This window comes from Triticum aestivum, chromosome 4A, assembly GCF_018294505.1.
Source record: "Triticum aestivum cultivar Chinese Spring chromosome 4A, IWGSC CS RefSeq v2.1, whole genome shotgun sequence".
Classification (NCBI taxonomy): Eukaryota; Viridiplantae; Streptophyta; class Magnoliopsida; order Poales; family Poaceae; genus Triticum; species Triticum aestivum.
The window spans coordinates 659629503-659650313 of NC_057803.1; the positions used below are offsets into that span (position 1 = coordinate 659629503).

Sequence of the window (20811 nt, forward strand, 5' to 3'; positions counted from 1 at the left end):
AGAGGAAGTTAATGATAATGATCAAGATACTTCTGATCAAGCCCCTACTGAAATTCGAAGGTCCACAAGGACACGTTCCGCACCAGAGTGGTACGGCAACCCTGTCTTGGAAATCATGTTGTTAGACAACGGTGAACCTTCGAACTATGAAGAAGCGATGGCGGGACCGGATTCCGACAAATGGCTAGAAGCCATGAAATCCGAGATAGGATCCATGTATGAAAACAAAGTATGGACTTTGACTGACTTGCCCGTTGAGCGGCGAGCCATAGAAAATAAATGGATCTTTAAGAGGAAGACAGACGCGGATGGTAATGTGACCATCTATAAAGCTCGGCTTGTCGCTAAGGGTTATCGACAAGTTCAAGGGGTTGACTACGATGAGACTTTCTCACCGGTAGCGAAGCTGAAGTCCGTCCGAATCATGTTAGCAATTGCCGCATTCTATGATTACGAAATATGGCAAATGGACGTCAAAACGGCATTCCTTAATGGTTTCCTTAAGGAAGAATTGTATATGATGCAGCCGGAAGGTTTTGTCGATCCTAAGAATGCTGACAAAGTGTGCAAGCTCCAACGCTCGATTTATGGGCTGGTGCAAGCATCTCGGAGTTGGAACATTCGCTTTGATGAGATGATCAAAGCGTTTGGGTTTACACAGACTTATGGAGAAGCCTGCGTTTACAAGAAAGTGAGTGGGAGCTCTGTAGCATTTCTCATATTATATGTAGATGACATACTTTTGATGGGAAATGATATAGAACTCTTGGACAGCATCAAGGCCTACTTGAATAAAAGTTTTTCAATGAAGGACCTTGGAGAAGCTGCTTATATATTAGGCATCAAAATCTATAGAGATAGATCGAGACGCCTCATAGGTCTTTCACAAAGCACATACCTTGATAAGATATTGAAGAAGTTCAATATGGATCAATCCAAGAAGGGGTTCTTGCCTGTGTTGCAAGGTGTGAAATTGAGCTCAGCTCAATGTCCGACCACGGCAGAAGATATAGAAGAGATGAGCGTCATCCCCTATGCCTCAGCCATAGGTTCTATTATGTATGCCATGCTGTGTACCAGACCTGATGTTAACCTTGCCGTAAGTTTGGTAGGAAGGTACCAAAGTAATCCCGGCAAGGAACACTGGACAGCGGTCAAGAATATCCTGAAGTACCTGAAAAGGACTAAGGAAATGTTTCTCGTTTATGGAGGTGACGAAGAGCTCGTCGTAAAGGGTTACGTCGACGCTAGCTTCGACACAGATCTGGATGACTCTAAGTCACAAACCGGATACGTGTATATTTTGAATGGTGGGGCAGTAAGCTGGTGCAGTTGCAAGCAAAGCGTCGTGGCGGGATCTACATGTGAAGCGGAGTACATGGCAGCCTCGGAGGCAGCACATGAAGCAATATGGGTGAAGGAGTTCATCACCGACCTAGGAGTCATACCCAATGCGTCGGGGCCGATCAAGCTCTTCTGTGACAACACTGGAGCTATTGCACTTGCCAAGGAGCCCAGGTTTCACAAGAAGACAAGGCACATCAAGCGTCGCTTCAACTCCATTCGTGAAAATGTTCAAGATGGAGACATAGAGATTTGTAAAGTACATACGGACCTGAATGTAGCAGATCCGTTGACTAAACCTCTCCCTAGAGCAAAACATGATCAACACCAGAATTCCATGGGTGTTCGATTCATCACAATGTAACTAGATTATTGACTCTAGTGCAAGTGGGAGACTGTTGGAAATATGCCCTAGAGGCAATAATAAAAGCATTATTATTATATTTCCTTGTTCATGATAATTGTCTTTATTCATGCTATAATTGTGTTATCCGGAAATCGTAATACATGTGTGAATAACAGACACCAACATGTCCCTAGTGAGCCTCTAGTTGACTAGCTCGTTGATCAACAGATAGTCATGGTTTCCTGACTATGGACACTGGATGTCATTGATAACGAGATCACATCATTAGGAGAATGATGTGATGGACAAGACCCAATCCTAAACATAGCACAAGATCGTATAGTTCGTTTGCTAGAGTTTTCCAATGTCAAGTATCTTTTCCTTAGACCATGAGATCGTGTAACTCCCGGATACCGTAGGAGTGCTTTGGGTATGCCAAACGTCACAACGTAACTGGGTGACTATAAAGGTAGACTACGGGTATCTCCGAAAGTGTCTGTTGGGTGACATGGATCAAGACTGGGATTTGTCACTCCGTATGACGGAGAGGTATCACTGGGCCCACTCGGTAATGCATCATCATAATGAGCTCAGAGTGACCAAGTGTCTGGTCACGGGATCATGCATTACGGTACGAGTAAAGTGACTTGCCGGTAACGAGATTGAACGAGGTATTGGGATACCGACGATCGAATCTCGGGCAAGTAACATATCGATAGACAAAGGGAATAGCGTACGGGGTTGATTGAATCCTCGACATCGTGGTTCATCCGATGAGATCATCGTGGAGCATGTGGGAGCCAACATGGGTATCCAGATCCCGCTGTTGGTTATTGACCGGAGAGTCGTCTCGGTCATGTCTGCTTGTCTCCCGAACCCGTAGGGTCTACACACTTAAGGTTCAGTTACGCTAGGGTTGTAGGGATATGTATATGCAGTAACCCGAATGTTGTTCGGAGTCCCGGATGAGATCCCGGACGTCACGAGGAGTTCCGGAATGGTCCGGAGGTAAAGATTTATATATGGGAAGTCCTGTTTCGGGCATCGGGACAAGTTTCGGGGTTATCGGTATTGTACCGGGACCACCGGAAGGGTCCCGGGGGTCCACCGGGTGGGTCCACCTGTCCCGGGGGGCCACATGGGCTGTAAGGGGGTGCGCCTTGGCCTAATGGGCCAAGGGCACCAGCCCCACATAGGCCCATGCGCCTAGGGTTAAGAGGGGGAAGAGTCCTAGGAGGGTAAGGCACCTCCTAGGTGCCTTGGGGGGGAGGGAAACCCCCCTTGGCCGCCGCACCCCCTAGGAGATTGGATCTCCTAGGGCCGGCCACCCCCCTTGGCACCCCTATATATAGTGGGGGAGAGGAGGGACTTCATACCTGAACGCCTTGGCCTTTGGTTGCCTCCTTCTCCCTCCCCAACACCTCCTCCACCTCCATAGTGCTTAGCGAAGCTCTGCCGGAGTACTGCAGCTCCATCAACACCACGCCGTCGTGCTGCTGCTGGTGCCATCTCCCTCAACCTCTCCTCCCTCCCTTGCTGGATCAAGAAGGAGGAGACGTGGCTGTTCCGTACGTGTGTTGAACGCGGAGGTGCTGTCCGTTCGGCGCTGGTCATCGGTGATTTGGATCACGTCGAGTACGACTACATCATCACCGTTCTTTTGAACGCTTCCGCTCGCGATCTACAAAGGTATGTAGATGCATCTAATCACTCGTTGCTAGATGAACTCCTAGATGATCTTGGTGAAACGAGTAGGAAAATTTTTGTTTTCTGCAACGTTCCCCAACAATGACTTCGGGAACGCCGCCTCCAACATCCCCCTCATCACCAATCCGACCTTCCCCAAGATCGTCGCGTACTTGAAGCTGGAGGAGTGGCGGATGCGGATGTCGCGCACCCGGGCCACCCACACGGCCCTCACTGCCGGTACCCGTGGCGGTGCGCCGCCTAGCGCCCCGGCCCCACCGCCGCGACCCGCCCCGGGCCCCTTCCAGGCGCCACCGCCGCCCGGGTTTCCCTACCCGGCGCCACCGCAGGCCCCTCCGCCCCTCGCCGAGCAGCAGCAGCGCTGGGGCGGGTGTCGCGGCCGAGGTGGCCGCAAGCAGCAGCAGCCGCAGCAGCCGACTGCCCACGGCGGGGTGCCCCGCCAGCCGGAGCACCCGCTACCGCCGGCGCCCCGGCAGGCTAGCCAGAACCCTTGGACGGGGGTTTTGCACGCGTATTTCATGCCTATACCGCGTGCCCCCGTCCCCGGCTCCTTTGGCGCCCGCCTGGCCCCTCATCAGGCTCTGTACGGGGCTCGTCAGGTGTACCAGCCCGCGCCGCTCTACGGCCCCTCGGGCTATGGGTATGTGGCACCACCGCCTCAGCCAGCGCCGTCCGCCCCGGCCCTCCCGCCGGCGCCTTGGGATCCCGCGCTCCTAGCGGCTCTCCACACCGCCCCCACGCCGCAGCAATACACTGGCGGCGGCGACTGGTATATGGACACCGGAGCCACGGCTCACATGGCCGCCAACCCCGGTAACCTTCTTGGTGCTCACCCCGTTCACACTGCTGCTCGCATTACCGTGGGTGACGGTTCTTCCATACCCATTACTCATGTCGGCCATGCTACTTTTCCTTCTAACTCCATGCCATTATATCTTTCTAATGTGCTTGTTTCTCCTGACATCATTAAAAATCTTGTTTCCGTCCGTTCTCTTACACGTGAAAATCCTGTTACCGTTGAATTTGACATGTTTGGCTTTTCTGTCAAGGATGCCCGTACCCAGATGGTGCTCCACCGATGTGACAACCCCGACGAGCTCTACCCGGTCCACTCACCTACCTCATCTGTTGCTGCACCCATGGCGCTTTCCGCCGGAGTGGACCATTGGCACGCTCGTCTCGGTCATCCCAACACCGCCACTCTTCGTCATATTCTTCGGAGTTTTTCATTCACGTGTAATAAGATCGACGATCACACTTGTCATGCTTGTCGCCTCGGCAAACATGTTCGTCTTCCTTTTAGCAACTCCTCGCATGTCGCGTCATACCCATTTGAGTTAATTCATAGTGATGTCTGGACCTCTCCTGTTGCAAGTAAAACGGGCTATCTTTATTACCTTGTTATACTTGATGATTTTTCGCACTATGTGTGGACCTTCTCGTTGCAGCGAAAGTTAGACTCTGTTGCCACTCTCACCGCCTTCTACTCCTATGTCTCCATGCAGTTTGGACGTCTCATTCATGCGTTGCAAACAGACAACGGGAAGGAGTTCGATAACCTTGCGATCCACAACCTTCTCGCCATACACGGCACGATCTTTCGTCTCACTTGCCCGTACACTTCGCAACAAAACGGCCGCGCTAAGCGCGTGCTTTGCACTCTCAATGACTGCGTTCGCACCCTACTCTTTCACGCCAACGTGCCCCCACGTTTTTGGCCCGACGCGCTTGCCACTGCATCACTACTCATTAACATTCGTCCTTGTCGCACTCGCGGGAATTTTGCACCTCATCACCTCTTGTTTGGCACGCCACCCTCCTATGCTGAGCTCCGCATCTTCGGTTGCCTATGCTACCTCAGCATCGCTTCCACTGCTCCTCATAAGCTTGCACCTCGGTCCGTGGCCTGCATCTTTCTCAGCTATCCTCCTAAAACCAAAGGCTACCGCTGCTATGATCCTATCTCTCATCAGGTGATCACTTCATGACACATTTACTTTGATGAGATGGTTTTTCCGTTCCAGCAGATACCTTCGGATGTTGCGGCCGGTGATGGCCGCCCACGTGCCTCTCTTGGGCCGCCTCCCGGCTTTGAGGGTGCCCCCCGCGCCACGGGTCGAGTCTCTCCCTGATTGGCTGCCCTAGGGGCCACACCTCCCTCGACGCCCGCGACGCCCCCGGCGTCCCCGGCCTCGATCCTGCCGGTGGCCTCATCCGCCGCCACATCGGCGGCCTCGCCCGCCGCCCCACCGGTGGCCTCGCCCGCCGCCTCACCGGCGGCCTCGCCCGCGGCGGCCTCGCCGGTGGCCTCGCTCGCCGCCTCGCCGGCGGCCTCGTCCGCAGCGGCCTCGCCGGCGGCGGCCTTGCCCGCGGCGGTCTCGCCGGCGGCCTCGTCCGCGGTGGCCTCGCCCGCAGCGGTCACATCGGAGGCGGGCTCGTCTTCGTCCTCGCTCGCCTCCCCTCCGGACCCGCTACCCCGCCCGATGACTCGCTCTCGGGCTGGCACCCTTCGCTCGAGCACGCGGTACCCCAGCGATGAGTATCTTCTCGCTGCTTCCGCCTCTGAGCCATCTCCTCTCCCATCGTCAGCTCGAGCCGCCCTTTGGGATCCTCATTGGCTCACTGCGATGCAGGAAGAATTCAACGTGCCCCAGCGGAACCGTACCTGGCAGCTCATCCCTCGGCCGCCCCGTGCCAACATCATCACGGGCAAGTGGGTCTTTCGGCACAAGACTCGTCCGGATGGCACTCTCGAGCGCTATAAAGCTTGCTGGGTGGTTCGGGGTTTTCGGCAACGCGCGGGCATGGACTTCACCGACACATTCACCCCGGTTGTTAAACCGGGCACGATTCGCACCGTGCTCCAGCTCGCCGTGTCCCGAGCATGGCCTGTGCATTAGTTGGACGTGTCCAACGCCTTCTTGCACGGCCACCAGGCTGAGCAGGTGTTCTCTGAGCAGCCCACCGGCTTCGTCGACGCGACGCATCCCGATCATGTGTGCTTGCTCTCCCGTTCGCTCTACGGGTTAAAGCAGGCACCTCGAGCCTGGTACCAGCGCATCGCCGCTTTCCTGCAGACGCTCGGATTTATATCGACTCGCTCCGATGTGTCCCTCTTCGTGTATCATCACGGAGTTGACATGGCCTACTTGCTGCTGTACGTCGACGACATCATTCTGATGGCATCCACTGTCGTGCTCATCCAGCGGCTTACTGCTCGTCTTCGTGATGAGTTTGCCCTGAAGGATTTGGGTCCTCTGCATTATTTCCTTGGCATTGAGGTGGTTCGACGGCCAGATGGGTTTTTCCTGCATCAGCAACGCTATGCCCATGAGCTTCTCGACCGAGCTGGCATGCTTAACTGCAAGCCCGCTCCCACGCCAGTCGACACCAAGGCCAAGGTCTCCGCTTTGGAGGGTTCGCCTGCCTCTGATGTGGCCTTCTACCGCTCCATTGTGGGCGCCCTGCAGTACCTGACCCTGACGCGTCCTGACTTGCAGTATGCCGTTTAGCAGGTCTGTCTTCACATGCATGCTCTGCGCGACTCTCACTGGACTCTGGTGAAGCGTATCCTTCGATACATATGCGGCACCCAGTCCTTGGGACTTACGTTGACGGCCTCCGCCTCCACCGACCTCGTCGCCTACTCTGATGCAGACTGGGCTGGCTGCCCGGACACACGGCGCTCCACCTCGGGGTACTGTGTCTACCTTGGGCCGTCCCTGATCTCTTGGTCTTCCAAGCGACAGCCCACCGTCTCCCGCTCGAGTGCCGAGGCTGAGTATCGAGCAGTGGCTAACGCCGTTGCTAAATGCTCTTGGCTCCGTCAGCTGCTCCAGGAGTTGTTTTGTGATGTTCACAAGGCTACGCTCGTCTACTGCGACAATATCTCCGCCGTTTACCTCTCCGCCAACCCGGTCCATCATCGTCGAACGAAGCATATTGAGCTCGACATACACTTCGTTCGTGAGCAGGTGGCTCTTGGGCGCATCCGGGTCCTCCACGTCCCGACGGCGCAGCAGTTTGCCGACATCATGACGAAAGGACTGCCTACTTCTGTTTTCGAGGAGTTCAGGTCCAGTCTTTGCGTCTCCGGCGACGCTTCGACTGCGGGGGTGTGTTGAATATATGGTTTGTGCATGTATATTGTATAGCCTGGCCCACCTCCTAGTCTTTGTATAGTTGAGGTTGTGGCCCACTTGTACTCCATATATACGTGCACTTTGCACCGATCAATACATCGTGAAGCATTGCCAAAACAATCGTTTCCAACAAGAGGCATATGATAATCTCATCATAGTCTCGATAGAGCCTGTTATTCTCCATTATATCCCCATAGGCACCCGTACATTAATCAGGCATGAGTAGGGTATCAACTCAACCACGAGGGCTTGAATCTGGATCAAAGATTTGTATGCTCTCCTTTCTGGTACTTCCGGTCTCAAGCACCACCGTATCGAGACTACTACCGGTCTCATGTGCCAACGAATGAAGACGGTTTTTTACAAATGGTGAATTTTATTGATTCAGAATGTCGCATCAAGAAAATACAAGCATCATAATCACACATCCGGCCTTCACATAACTAGGATGCATACGGCCAAACACCAAGTCACACACAAAGAAAAAGAAAAAATGCAACCTTCGAAAGTCATGTTGAAGTAAACTCAAGCATGCAGCAACAACCATAAAACATCAACCACCACTCATGACAACACCCGGACTGAGAGAAGTGCTTCAACGATGATGTCTCCAAGAAGGAAATGACACACAAGCGCCGCCATAGCCAGAACCATCCACGGAGGCTAGATCCTTGGTTTTCACCCTGAAGAATAATTCTGAACAAACTCTAGGCAATGCCTCCCAACAAGGGTATTTTTTAGGAAATGAGGTTAAACCCTGGCCTCTGCATCAATCGATGCATGGAGCCATCTTTATCAATTATTTCACAAATGTCTGACAAGAACATACATCACCCGAAGCCACCACTTATACCTACAAACTCAATAATGTGGAGTGCTCTCACTCCCCATATCTAAAATCGGTGTCTTCGACGATCCATTCACATAACGTATCGGGAGCAACAACTGATGCAGCCTACCTAAAGCGCATACCACATGCATACATTTTAGAAGCCGACATCATCATCGGACCACTGACCCATCTTCAGGAGGGAGATTCGCATCTTCCTTGCCAGTCCGGACATCTGTCGACACCACCATGGCACCCAACGACGCCACCGCCCTGCGCTCGCCCGTTCAGACGCGAAGACTCTGAAAGATCCGTCGTGCGTAGCACCTGCCAACCAGGCATGACTCAATGTAGCACCTGTCGGCCAGGCATGACTTGACAGCTCCACCGAAGCTTCGTGCAAGATGAAGCTGCTCCAATTCTTGCCCCTATCTTCTAGCGCAGCTCCACAAAATGTGCTCCTAAGAGAGAAACGGCTCCGTAGTACCGCCATCGTCCGATCTGGAAGACCGGATCCTAGGATTTCCCCCGAAGCAGCACGAGTGGGTCGACAAAAGTTATACAATGATGCATTCATCAAGGTAACGAAGCAAAACGCCGCCATCGGTCGCCAACGGCTCGGTTTTCACCGACAACTATGTCTCCCCAACTCGTAACCGGGACTAGATGACGAATCTCGAGATCCGAACACTCAGCAGCAAGCAGGCTACCTCTGACAGAACAGATGACCACCATCGTCGGCTGCACCGGTCAGAATAGATCTAACCAGAGGTGCCGCCGACACGACCACCAGGCCCTCCACGCTGCCGCCGCCGTTCCCGCAGCCCACGCCGCCTCCGACGCTACCACACCGCAGCCATCGCTGTCGCCGACACTCCCACCACAGCCGCCATTAGGACGCCAGCCGGCCGCCACACCGCCGTAGTCTAGATCTGGGCCGTCATGAATCAGATTGGCGCCGCCGCAGTCCAGATCGGTGTCACACCCTCGAGCTAGGGCGCCCCACGTCACCCTATGACCCACGAGAGGGAGGAGTGCCTCCGCTGCCCCGTAGCACGTACAGGCTATGCCCGGCGCCAATCACCGGTGGCGACAGAGGGGAGGGAGAGGAAGGAGTGGTGACCCGGCGGCTAGGGTTGGAGCCCCTCGGTCACCCGCGCGCGGGGCGACGGAAGGGGAGGGGAGGGGAGGGGTCGAGGGGTCACCTCCCAACTAAGGTATGATGTGAAACATCACCATTGTCAGAAACAACCAGTGTAGATAAGACCTATAGCTTACACTCTTGATCTCGAGACCATGTGCTCAAAAGCACCACCAAACTTAAGTCACCCTGTATTGTCGTCCCTGTTTTCATGAAGTCATTGTTCCAAGCCAAAGCATCAAGCCTCGACAACCATACACGTTCATATACCTAATGTGGATATCATCACACAAACATGACATAAAATACCATTGAATATATGCCACATAATATCCTAATTTGTTGATGCTTCGACATTTCTCGCATCCTTACCAATGTTCCAACAACATTAGCAAATTGTGTAGTTTCAGGCCCAATACGCTGACCAATAGTGATGCAAATGGGCAGGCTAGCGGGCAAATACCATAGCATAAATGCAGTGTTGATTTTAGACACAAGTGATGAATAAATTTTAATCTAGTTGATGGGTTTGTCAGGACAAAGCGCGCTGCCGCTTGCACCCTGATTTCTCTTGAATGAGGTTTTGAGTCTTTGGGGTTCTCCCTTGGATCGTCACACACAAGCTTATACTAAACGACTAAAATCCACACATGGAATGACCGATATGTTGACTAAATTCCATACGTGGAACGCGTCGGGCTTGAACCAATTTTGACTAAATAATAAATTCCTAGGCGCATGGAACGCCTTGCTTGAACGACTTTTGACTAAACTCCGTATGTGGAACGTCTGGGCCGGGTAAAGCAACAGAATTTCTATGGCTAAGATCTACTAAAATCTTCTCTCGGGGTAAAGAAATATAAGTGCGTTTAGATCACTACTTTAAAGATCTAATAAACACTATTATATTTTTTTACGGAGGGAGTAGATGTTTAAGAGATTCGGAAGAAAGAGTCCGATGATTACAGCCTTGACAACACTACATATCGGGTCGTATGACAGCGACCACCATTCTCATCGGTCGATATAAACTCACAGCACCAGTGTACTACCAGACACCGCTAGCAAAAGCAAGCAACGTACTACTAGAACGAACAGTCACATGGAGCTCGTATTCTGTGATGAAGCGCTGGCCATTGTCGTCCCCATAGCTGCCTACTGGGTCTACTCCGGCATGTACATGGCGCTTGGACGGTCCATGGACCAGTACAGGCTACACCCAAGGGACGAGGAGCGCAGCAAGAACCTCGTGCCCAAGCGCGACGTCGTCAAGGGCGTCCTCCTCCAGCAACTCCTGCAGGCCGCCGTCGCCGCCACCATTTTCACGGTATGTTAGAACTCTGCACGCATGGACCTGCAAACATTCATACATATAAACTTACATAGTCACCGACACGTACCTACCGCAGCTTCGAGGCAAAAGCACCGGGACGGCCGCCGGCGACGCACTTCAGCGGGCGACCTGGGCCATGAGCCTGACGGTGGCGCTGCAGATCGCGGTGGGCATGGCCGTGCTGGACGGGTGGCAGTACGTGTGGCACCGGTACATGCACCTCAACAAGTTCCTGTACCGGCACGTCCACTCGTGGCACCACCGCCTCGTCGTGCCCTACGCCTTCGGCGCGCAGTACAACCACCCCGTGGAGGGCCTCCTCCTCGACACCGTCGGCGGGGCGCTCGCCTTCCTCGCCTCCGGCATGTCGCCCCGCGTCTCCATCTTCTTCTTCACGCTCTGCACCGTCAAGGGCGTGGACGACCACTGTGGCCTGTGGCTGCCGGGGAACGTGTTCCGCCTCTGCTTCTGGAACAATACGGCGTACCACGACGTGCACCATCAGCTGCGCTCTAGCAGATACAACTTCTCGCAGCCCTTCTTTGTGACGTGGGACAAGGTGTTTGGGACGCACATGCCCTATGTGGTCGAGCACAGGCCCCAAGGAGGGCTCCACGTACGGCCCATGGAAGCCCTTAGCTAAGCATATTGTGTTTCAGATTTAACTCTATGTAAGCGGTGAGGATGACATGGAAGCACGCACACGGGAGCAGACATATGATTGGTTGGGCTAGGGATGGATGGATTACATTTTATGTATTTATTCTACTGACAAGATTAGGATTTGTTTTTTTTTAATCCTAGCTAACGGACGTGTGGTTTGGTTTAGGGATATGAAATGGATATATGTTGGTAGGTTTGTTGTTTTCCTGTGTTGTGCCGTACAGATGGATTTTGTTGGTGGAATCCATGTTTGACCCCAATAGGGATGACAGACAACACATGTCGCTCTATGGGTTGACGACGCTCGAGTCTCGGTCGATCGACCCTGGGTGCATTTCGTCGCGTGCGGGTGTAGACTTGATTCGTGCCAATTATAACTTTGTAAGAAGATTTTGGTATGGCAAACAATATGTATATTTGCTGTACACGAAGAATATGTATATCGGGACAAGCATGCATGCACTAAGGCTAGCGGAAAACAGAATATGCTACAGTTGAATGAGGCTACACACAGTGGGGAGTATCATGAGTGAGGCGTTTTGAAGCTCGACCTCAATATATAGAGGCCGGATTTTTTGAAAAAAAAAATCAAAATCAACCTTTTCATTTTCAAAAAAATCTGAAAAAAAATACAAGTAAACAATGATGTTATGTGTTTGCGTATAAAATTTCAGGATGAAATACCTTAAAATGTGATCTATGCAAAAAAGGCAAATTTATGGACTTTGAGGATGAACAGTGGATCTACTAAAATGCTTCAGATTTGTTCTTTATGTGTAGCACACATTTTATGGTATTTCATCCTGTAAAGTTACACACATGCATTATGTTTCTAAGTATATGTACATTTTTTCAAAAATAATTGAAACGTGAAAATTTGAATCTTGATCAATTCAAATCCGGCCTCTATTGAGCATTCTTTTGAGTATCATATAGTAATATCATGCATATAATACTAGTGTACGATATTTCCTTCACAGTGCATAGCAGCATAAATAATCTTATTTATTGCCATGCATGACACGTACTCCCTCTCTTCCAATTTATAGGGCGTGCACGTATCCCTAGGTCGTCAATTTGACCAACCTAATACAAGTCATATATTACAAAAAATATATCAATATAAAATTTAGATGTTCTATTTTCAAACCGTATTATTTTTGAGTTATATAGTTTATATTAGGGCGATAAAATTGGCAACCTAGTTATACGCATAGGGCTTATAAACTGAAACGAAGGGAGTACTAGTAGCATATCATTTATTATGATACATTATCTGCCTATGTTACTCTAACTCTCTCTCTCTCTCTCTCTCTCTCTTCATTAATTCTTGGCCACATCAGCGCGTTGACTAGTCACGAGTGCATGATAATGTCTAAGAGCATCTCCAATAGATGGTCCAATCTTTGTTTCTCCGAGAGCTTTTGAGCGTACCGCTTGTAACAACATATTAATTAAAAAAGACATACTCCCAAAATATCATACACTGGAAGTTGCCATGATACAAAAATGACGTAGGAATTTGTCATGTGAACATAGGAATTGGCCCTTGTTTTTGTACGTACATAGGAATATATAAATTCCTATGGGGATGTGTTGCCATGATCAAACAGTGTTACTGAAAGTTATGGCAAAAATTTCATGGTCTTAACGATAGAAACGTCATCCTCTTAATAATAAAAAATGCTATGCTATTAATAATAAAATTGCCATGTATAAAAAGAAACTTGACTTGTGAACATTATAAAAATGTCATCCTCTTAATAATAAAAATGGCATCCTCTTAATAATAAAGTTAAAGAAATTGCCATGTACAAAAACAATTGACTTGTGAGATGTTACAAAATATATTTAAATTTTCTTTGTGATGAAGTTCAAAAAATTAAAAGGACTATCACGATAATTCTTTTAGTAAAAAAATGCCATCAACTTAAGAAAAAAGAACATATTTTTGCAATCCAGTAACAAGAGGAGAAATTAGAAGAAGAGACTGTGTCTACCAGGTAGAGGCACGCGTCCCTGGCCAGTGCAATGCACATTAGTCTTTTGAGTAATACGTTCACTCGCTTTGTACTCGTAGCGAACGCGTTGAAAAATCTGACGTGGCTCCAATCCCCGCGCAAAGGTTTCGTGCAATGAATCCGATGGAAGAGAGCGCTTTCGTTAGGATTAGCCCCTAACGAATGTTGGCCCGATAGCATTTTCGTTTGTATTTTGTTTCAAACATGCTTTATTTGAGCTCGCACTTTTTTCTCTTGATTCTTTTGTTGTTGTTGAAGGAAGGCCTATCATGGCTAGCTTTATTGATCGTCAAATAAAGATACATGATCTATTACTACCTCCGCCCGGGTTTATTGGTTTCCATTGTATTCCGTGTCAAATTTTGATCATAAATTAAACTAACAAAATGTTCACGCATGTCACTAAACATTATATTTTTGAAAACTATGTTCAAATACGAATCTAATGGGATAATTTTTCTTGACATGCATTAATATTTTGTTAGTTAAATCTTTAGTCAAAATTTGGCACAAACTATAAAAAAGACCTATAAACCAGGATGGAGGTAGTAATAACTAGACAATCTAGAGGATCATCCAATCAGGAAGTAGAGAAGTTTTTTCTCTCGACTTCTTATACTGTACTACAACAAAGTAATCAATTCCAGCAGCCATCACCAACACGACACAAGATTCAGTCAATCCCACCTACACCTGGACGGACCCCACCAGCATACAGATAGCTCCCACCACAGTCCACACCACGGACACCACACCACACGGGTGAAGCAGAGCAGGGGCAGACCGGCGGAGCAGAGCACCGCGGCGAGATGTGGAGCTCCGACTCCGACTCCGACTTCGCAGCCGGCGCCGGCGCCGGCGCCGCGATAACCACCGCATCGTCCTCCACCTGCTCATCCAGCCCGTCGACACCAAAGTCTCCTCGACCTATCCGGACAGGAGCTAAATTGGTCATCATGCGTGTACTCATGGCCAGACGGTAAGCCGGCGGGGGTTAGGAAAGGTTGTTGCATCTAAGCCGCGGCGTCAGTCGTTAACTAACCAGTCAAAGATAGAGGAACCTGTTTGTGAGTAGTTAGATTGAGATGCATGCAGGTAGCCAGGTGGCATCGAGTGCAAGCATGCATGCATGCATTCATGTGCATGCGGATGAAGCAGAGTGTGAGTTGTGTGTACGTGCACGTAATGGTGATATCATGAGCACTAACTTCTATAGTGAGCGTAAGAACGAATACACTAGCTTTGTGAACTATAGAAAAGGGTCTGCCAAGTCCGCTCCGCCGGCCTCCCTGGATGATAGGCCCGAACGCCGTGCCGAGCACCTCTAGGACGACAATGGTGGATCTTAGCGCCGGCCTTGGCAGGGCCGGCGACCCGACAGAAGAGGAGGAGGACCCCGCCGAGAGGGAAACCTGCGAAGCCATGGACTGGTGGGGGGGGGGGCTCCGGAGAAGAGCCCTGCGAGAGGGAAGGTTTGGTGGCGCCGGCGCCGGAGTGGCCGCCGGCGCTCAGCGAGAGGGGGAGCGCAGTAATCGAGAGAATTAGACATGCAAAGTCGATGCCCAAGTTAGGGTTAGTTAGAGCATTTGCAACTGGACGCCTCAAACCATCCCTTATACGCTTGCGGACGGGCCTGGTCAGTGACAGGACAGGAGAGAGAAGGAAAAAGTGACTCAACCGGACCCCTCATATCATCCCAATACACCTGGGCTGTCCGCGAACCCTCATATCTATCTCGGAGAGAGAAGGAAAAAGTGACTCAACCGGACCCCTCATATCATCCCTATACGCCTGGGCTGTCCGCAAACCCTCATATCCATCTCAAATATGGGGAGGAAACAAGGGCTCACGGACGCACCCGGGCATTCCGCCACGTAGGACGCAGCCCAACCCCGGACCACCTTTTCTCTTTTTTTGTTCATTCTTCTATTTCTTTCTCTTCATCTCCACCAATCACGTGCAAGTGACCGGACATATGAGAAGAAAAATGAGAAGTGTGGCTACACGGACGGATAAATAAGGGCTCAAAACGGACACGCCCGATCACTGACCGGGCGCGTCCGCGGGCATTCAAGGGGTCATATTTGCTATGTCCGGTGTAGATGCTCTTAGGATACTAACAACCCCTTTATCCCAAAACAAATGTCTCAACTCTAAGGCCGGTCATAGTGGAGAGTAACATAGAGTAGTTTCATGCATATGTTACTAGTCTATATTACTATTTTTAATGTGGGTAATGTGATGTGTGTGGTACTCCCTCGGTCCAGGTGCATAAGGCACCTAAGAAGTGACACAGTGAACTAGGCATGCGTTGATTGGATGCTCACCATGTTTTTCTCTCCCTCTAGTTAATCCAGCATCAAGTGTTGTGATAGTTGGACTAACCATGCATAGGCCAACGAGTTGTTTCAGCCAATTCTCTAGGTCCAGCATGCATGCATGCAAAGAAAAAGTTAATGGTAGTGGCGCCTAATTACTTTGTACATGAAAGGAAGAGAAATGAGTAGTTGAAAACGCTTCATGCATTGGGTAGGCAGACGAAGTGCTAACAAATAAAAGGTGACTAATATATTTAGAAATCCTAAATTCTCTTAGATGCCCTATGCACCTGGACGGAGGGAGTAACATAGATATGTTCAGTTATTATTTTGTAGACTCATTTTGCATTGAGAAGCGATGTGTGATGGTAACATATTATGTTACTTTATTTGTCTCTCTCCTCATTAACTAGTTGCCACCTCACCACTCTTGCTTATTATGTGGCATCTATGTTACGTCTAATACAACATTGTATTAAAGTTAGTACAAAGTTGAAACACTTATTTTGAAAGGGAGAAAGTATATCCCTAGTTCTACCGTTTGACAGCTATGGCTCAGCAGAAGACTAGCCACCTATTTATATTAGACCCCAAAATAGATAGGGGGCGTCAGCTGGTGGGGGGGGGGGGGTGCTCCCAGCGAACAATCTACTGGGCGCTCCTAGCCCGCTCCCCGTCGACTTGTCCAACATGGCTCCGAGTCCAAAAACAATGGCTAACCACAACCCAGTCACCAAAGCAGTGTAGAAAAACAGTGTTGGCCTAAAAAAACTGAAAAAGATCACAAATTTGCATATTGGTTATAAAAAGACATACTACTCTCAAAAAATCACACAATGGAAGTTGCCATGATAAAGAAGAAGTACATAGGAATTTGCCATGTGAACATAGGAATTTGACGTACATAGGAATTGACCCTGGTATTTTGACGTACATAGGAGTATGTGTAGAAATCCTATGGGGATATTGCCATGATCAAACAGTGCTATTGTGAGTTATCGCAAAATTATTATGGTCTTAATGATAAAAATACCGCCCTCTTAATGATAAAAGTGCTATCCTCTTATTAATTAAAAATGCAATGTTATTAATAATGCAATTGCCATGTATCAAAACAAACTTGACTTGTAAACATTATCAAAATTGCCATCCTCACAATGATAAAAATGCCGTCCCCTTAATAATGAAAAATTGCAATGTTATTAATAAAGAAATTGCCGTGTATAAAAACAAACTTGAGTTGTCAAACATTACAAAAAAGATGTTTAAATTTGCTTTTTGACAAAGCTCAAAAATTATAAAAGATGTCATCTAAACTGCAGTGTAGCGGCAGTGTTTTAACTAATGTAGCGTTCGCTGGATTTTGTATTCGCAGCCAACAAGTTAGAAAAATCTTCGTGCAACGAGTCCGATGGAAGAGACTGCGCCCCGGCAAACGTTCCCTACATTGCATTCCCGTTTATATTTCGTTCCAAATCTGCTTTAGTTCCTTTTCTCTGTCGACTTGTTACAACAAGAGAAAGAAATCAATTCCAGCAGCCATCCGAAACACAATACAACATCGATCTAGACTCCTAGACGGACCCCACCAGCAATCCAGCATACATACATATGGCCCCTCTGGCCACGCCACCAGACGGCCACACGGGAGAAGCAGAGCAGAGCAGCGCGGCGAGATGTGGAGCTCCGACTCCGACCCCGACTATGCAGCCGGCGCCGCCGCGATGACCACCGCATCGTCCTCCACCTGCTCATCCAGCCCGTCAACGCCACCGCTTCCCTCCCCGAGCCAGCCTCCGCCACCACACCGCCACAAGAGCATTGTGGGCGTGGGTGTGGCCGCGACTGGCTGGGAGGCGGAGGCCGAGGACGTGTAGGATCCCGGAGAGCAGAGTCGCAACCAATGTAACAACTGATCCAACGGCATAATGATACCAAGCCTCGGTATGAATGGCATATTTTCTAATCTTTCTAATCTTCAAGCGCATTGCATCCATCTTGATCTTGTGATCATCGACGACATCCGCAACATGCAACTCCAATATCATCTTCTCCTCCTCAATTTTTCTAATTTTTTCCTTCAACAAATTGTTTTCTTCTTCAACTAAATTTAACCTCTCGACAATAGGGTCGGTTGGAATTTCCGGTTCAACAACCTCCTAGATAAATAAAATATATGTCACGTTGGTCGACATAATTGTCATAAACAATAGATGAACCAATAGTTATGAAAAGATAATATATACCACATCTGAATCATAGACAGGACGAGGGCCGACGGGGGCGGATACCAAAACCATCGCACTATATAAGATGCAATAATAAAAATAAGAAAATTATACAAGTATCTATATAAATATACAAGTAAGTTTTTTTTTCCTTTCAGAAAGAAGATAAGAACAAGAGGCTCACCACGGTGGTGCCGGCGACGAGATCGGCGCGGGCGATCGACGGCGGTGAAGACGGGGACGGGACGTGACGGACCGCTAAACCTAGACAAATATTGAGGAAAATGGAGCTTGGAGGTCGAGCTTGGAGAGGAGAAAGCTTAAGTAGTGTGGCCCGGGCATTCTATCGAACACCTCGTGTGCATAGGAGGTGAGCTAGAGCACCACAAAGCTCTCCCCTCGCCGGCCACGAAAAACAGAGCACTGGGAGTGCTCTGCTCGCGGGGCATATATAGGCAATTAATTGGTCCCGGTTCAACCGGGACCAAAGGCTTCAGGAGCAAGGCACATTGGTCCCGGTTCGTCCCACCAACCGGGACCAAAAGGTCCAGACGAACCGGGACCAATGGCCCACGTGGCCCGGCCGGCCCCCGGGGCTAACGAACCGGGTCCAATGCCCCCATTGGTCCCAGTTCTGGATTGAACCGGGATTAATGGGCTGACCCAGCCTGGACCATTGCCCCCTTTTCTACTAGTGTAGCAATCCAGTGCCATGATCAATATATAATTGTAACGCGGTTGATTTGTAACTTTCTACTATTAATGAGAAAAGAAGGTCATTAATTTTTTATTCCCTTTTTTTGTATTGTGAAGGCTACAAATATTACCACACTTTTGCATCTTTTATATGCTACTAAGCCCCGCAACAATCGTGCGGGGTGTCATCTAATTCATGTTATACGGTGTGCGCTTAAAAAAAACAAGATAAGAAATCAATTCCAACAGCCATAGGAAACACAATACAGCATCCACCTAGAGTCCTAGACGGACCCCACTAGCAATCCCAATCCAGGATACATATGGCTCCTCTGCCCACGCCACAGCCACCACACGTCCACACGGCCATACGGGACGTGAGAAGCGAAGCAGAGCAGAGCAGGGCAGCGAGATGTGGAGCTCCGACTCCGAGCCCGACTATGCAGCCGGCGGCGCCACCGCATCGTCCTCCACCTGCTCATCCAACCCGTCGACACCACCGCTTCCTTGCCCGCCCCAGCCTCCGCCACGCCGCCACAAGAACATTGCGGGTGTGGCCGCGACGTGCAAGAGGGCGGAGGAGGCCGAGGACGTGTGGCACGGGGCTCGGTGGGAGGCGGTGTGGCCACGGCACCCGAAGCCGGTGGTCGTCGCCGCCGAGGAGACGGGCAGCACCGGCGCCGCGTCGTCACCTTGTGGCGGCGACGGCGTGCGCCGCGCGAGGAGCCTCACCGACGAGGACCTGGAGGAGCTCAAGGGGTGCGCAGATCTTGGCTTCGGCTTCAGCTACGACGGGATCCCGGAGCTGCGCGGCACCCTCCTCGCCCTTGAGCTCTGCTACTCCATGAGCCAGCGGTTCCTCGACCAGCCCCAGGCGCCGCAGGAGCAGGAGACGGCCGCCACGCCGACGACCTCGCCGCCCGTTGCCAACTGGAAGATCTCCAGCCCAGGTGAGAAAAGCAAATCAAACGCCTCCCACCTGCGTGCGCCCTTGCGCTTCGAGTTGTTCTTCATCTTACGTGGTGGTGCCTGGTGGTGGTGGTGTTGCAGGGGATAGCACGGAGGAGGTGAAGGCGCGGCTCAGGTACTGGGCGCAGGCGGTGGCGTGCACCGTCAGGCTCTGCAGCTGAAGGAATGAATGAGCAATCACAAGGTTTCAATCGTCCATTGATGCATTGTCCCGATCCATGGTCCCATTGATGCATTGTCACGGTCGAAGTCGATAGGTGGATCCGCTGATCGAAGCATGTTTCCTATGACATTATGAGAGAAGTCGATAGCTTCTCATCTACTATCTAGGTATAGACTCGTGTGATTCAAAATAACGTACCTTGTTATTGGGAGATTGGATGGATAAATAAAATGGGTAACTATTTTTCTCGTAATCACTGCTTTTTGTTTGCGAAAAGATCAAATCTATAATAAAGACTAGAACAATGCATGTGCGTTGTAACGAGATATAAAAATTCTAGTACGTTAGCTTGTGACCTGACAATAATAATGCGATTGTCTAAATAAATGTTCATCTGCTCGTGAACTACGTTATATCTTGATTAGAACTTTGGTAAGTAAGTAAAAGTGAAATTGGTTCAGAAGGTAAGTAAATTGAGGTGATTGATTATCATATACATTGAAGGTTGCACGAAGAGTTGGTGGGAAGAAAAATGAAATGAGGACCTTACGTTTTTTTCAAGTAGTAGAGATTCACCGAAAATACAAAACACCTCAAACATAATAAAAATTACATCAAGGTCCATGGACCACCGAACGACCATTGTCGCCGCTAGAATGAGCCGCTGAATGCGCTGATGTCGTCACCCCAATACGGGAGCCGGTCCGACCCAGTCCTTGATAGTCGGAAAGTCTTCGTGTACGTGCCCCAAGGACTAGCGTCCCGGAGCTACAATCGTCGTCGTTGAATCCTTGAATCGATACGAAGAATTTGACACCAAATATCACCGTTGTGTACAAACGGCGAGAAACCTTAACCTCGTCGCCTCAAGGAGCTGGCAGAAATCTACGCCGAAGCTCCGTCTAATCTAT

The 20811-nt window shown here is 49.9% G+C and overlaps 2 protein-coding genes across 2 annotated transcripts; both read left to right on the top strand.

The window, feature by feature from the left end:
• Nucleotides 1-10611: 10611 nt before the first annotated feature.
• On the top strand, nt 10612-11485 carry LOC123082947 (sphinganine C4-monooxygenase 1-like). The gene is made up of 3 exons (XM_044505132.1): nt 10612-10836; nt 10919-11293; nt 11348-11485. Exons 1-3 carry the CDS (start codon nt 10612-10614, stop codon nt 11483-11485), a joined length of 738 nt encoding a protein of 245 aa, XP_044361067.1.
• A 5978-nt stretch (nt 11486-17463) lies between these two features.
• LOC123084210 (actin cytoskeleton-regulatory complex protein pan1) lies at nt 17464-20153 on the top strand. The gene is made up of 3 exons (XM_044505933.1): nt 17464-17715; nt 19049-19718; nt 19819-20153. Exons 1-3 carry the CDS (start codon nt 17521-17523, stop codon nt 19896-19898), a joined length of 945 nt encoding a protein of 314 aa, XP_044361868.1. The 5' UTR covers nt 17464-17520; the 3' UTR covers nt 19899-20153.
• The last annotated feature ends 658 nt before the right edge of the window (nt 20154-20811 follow it).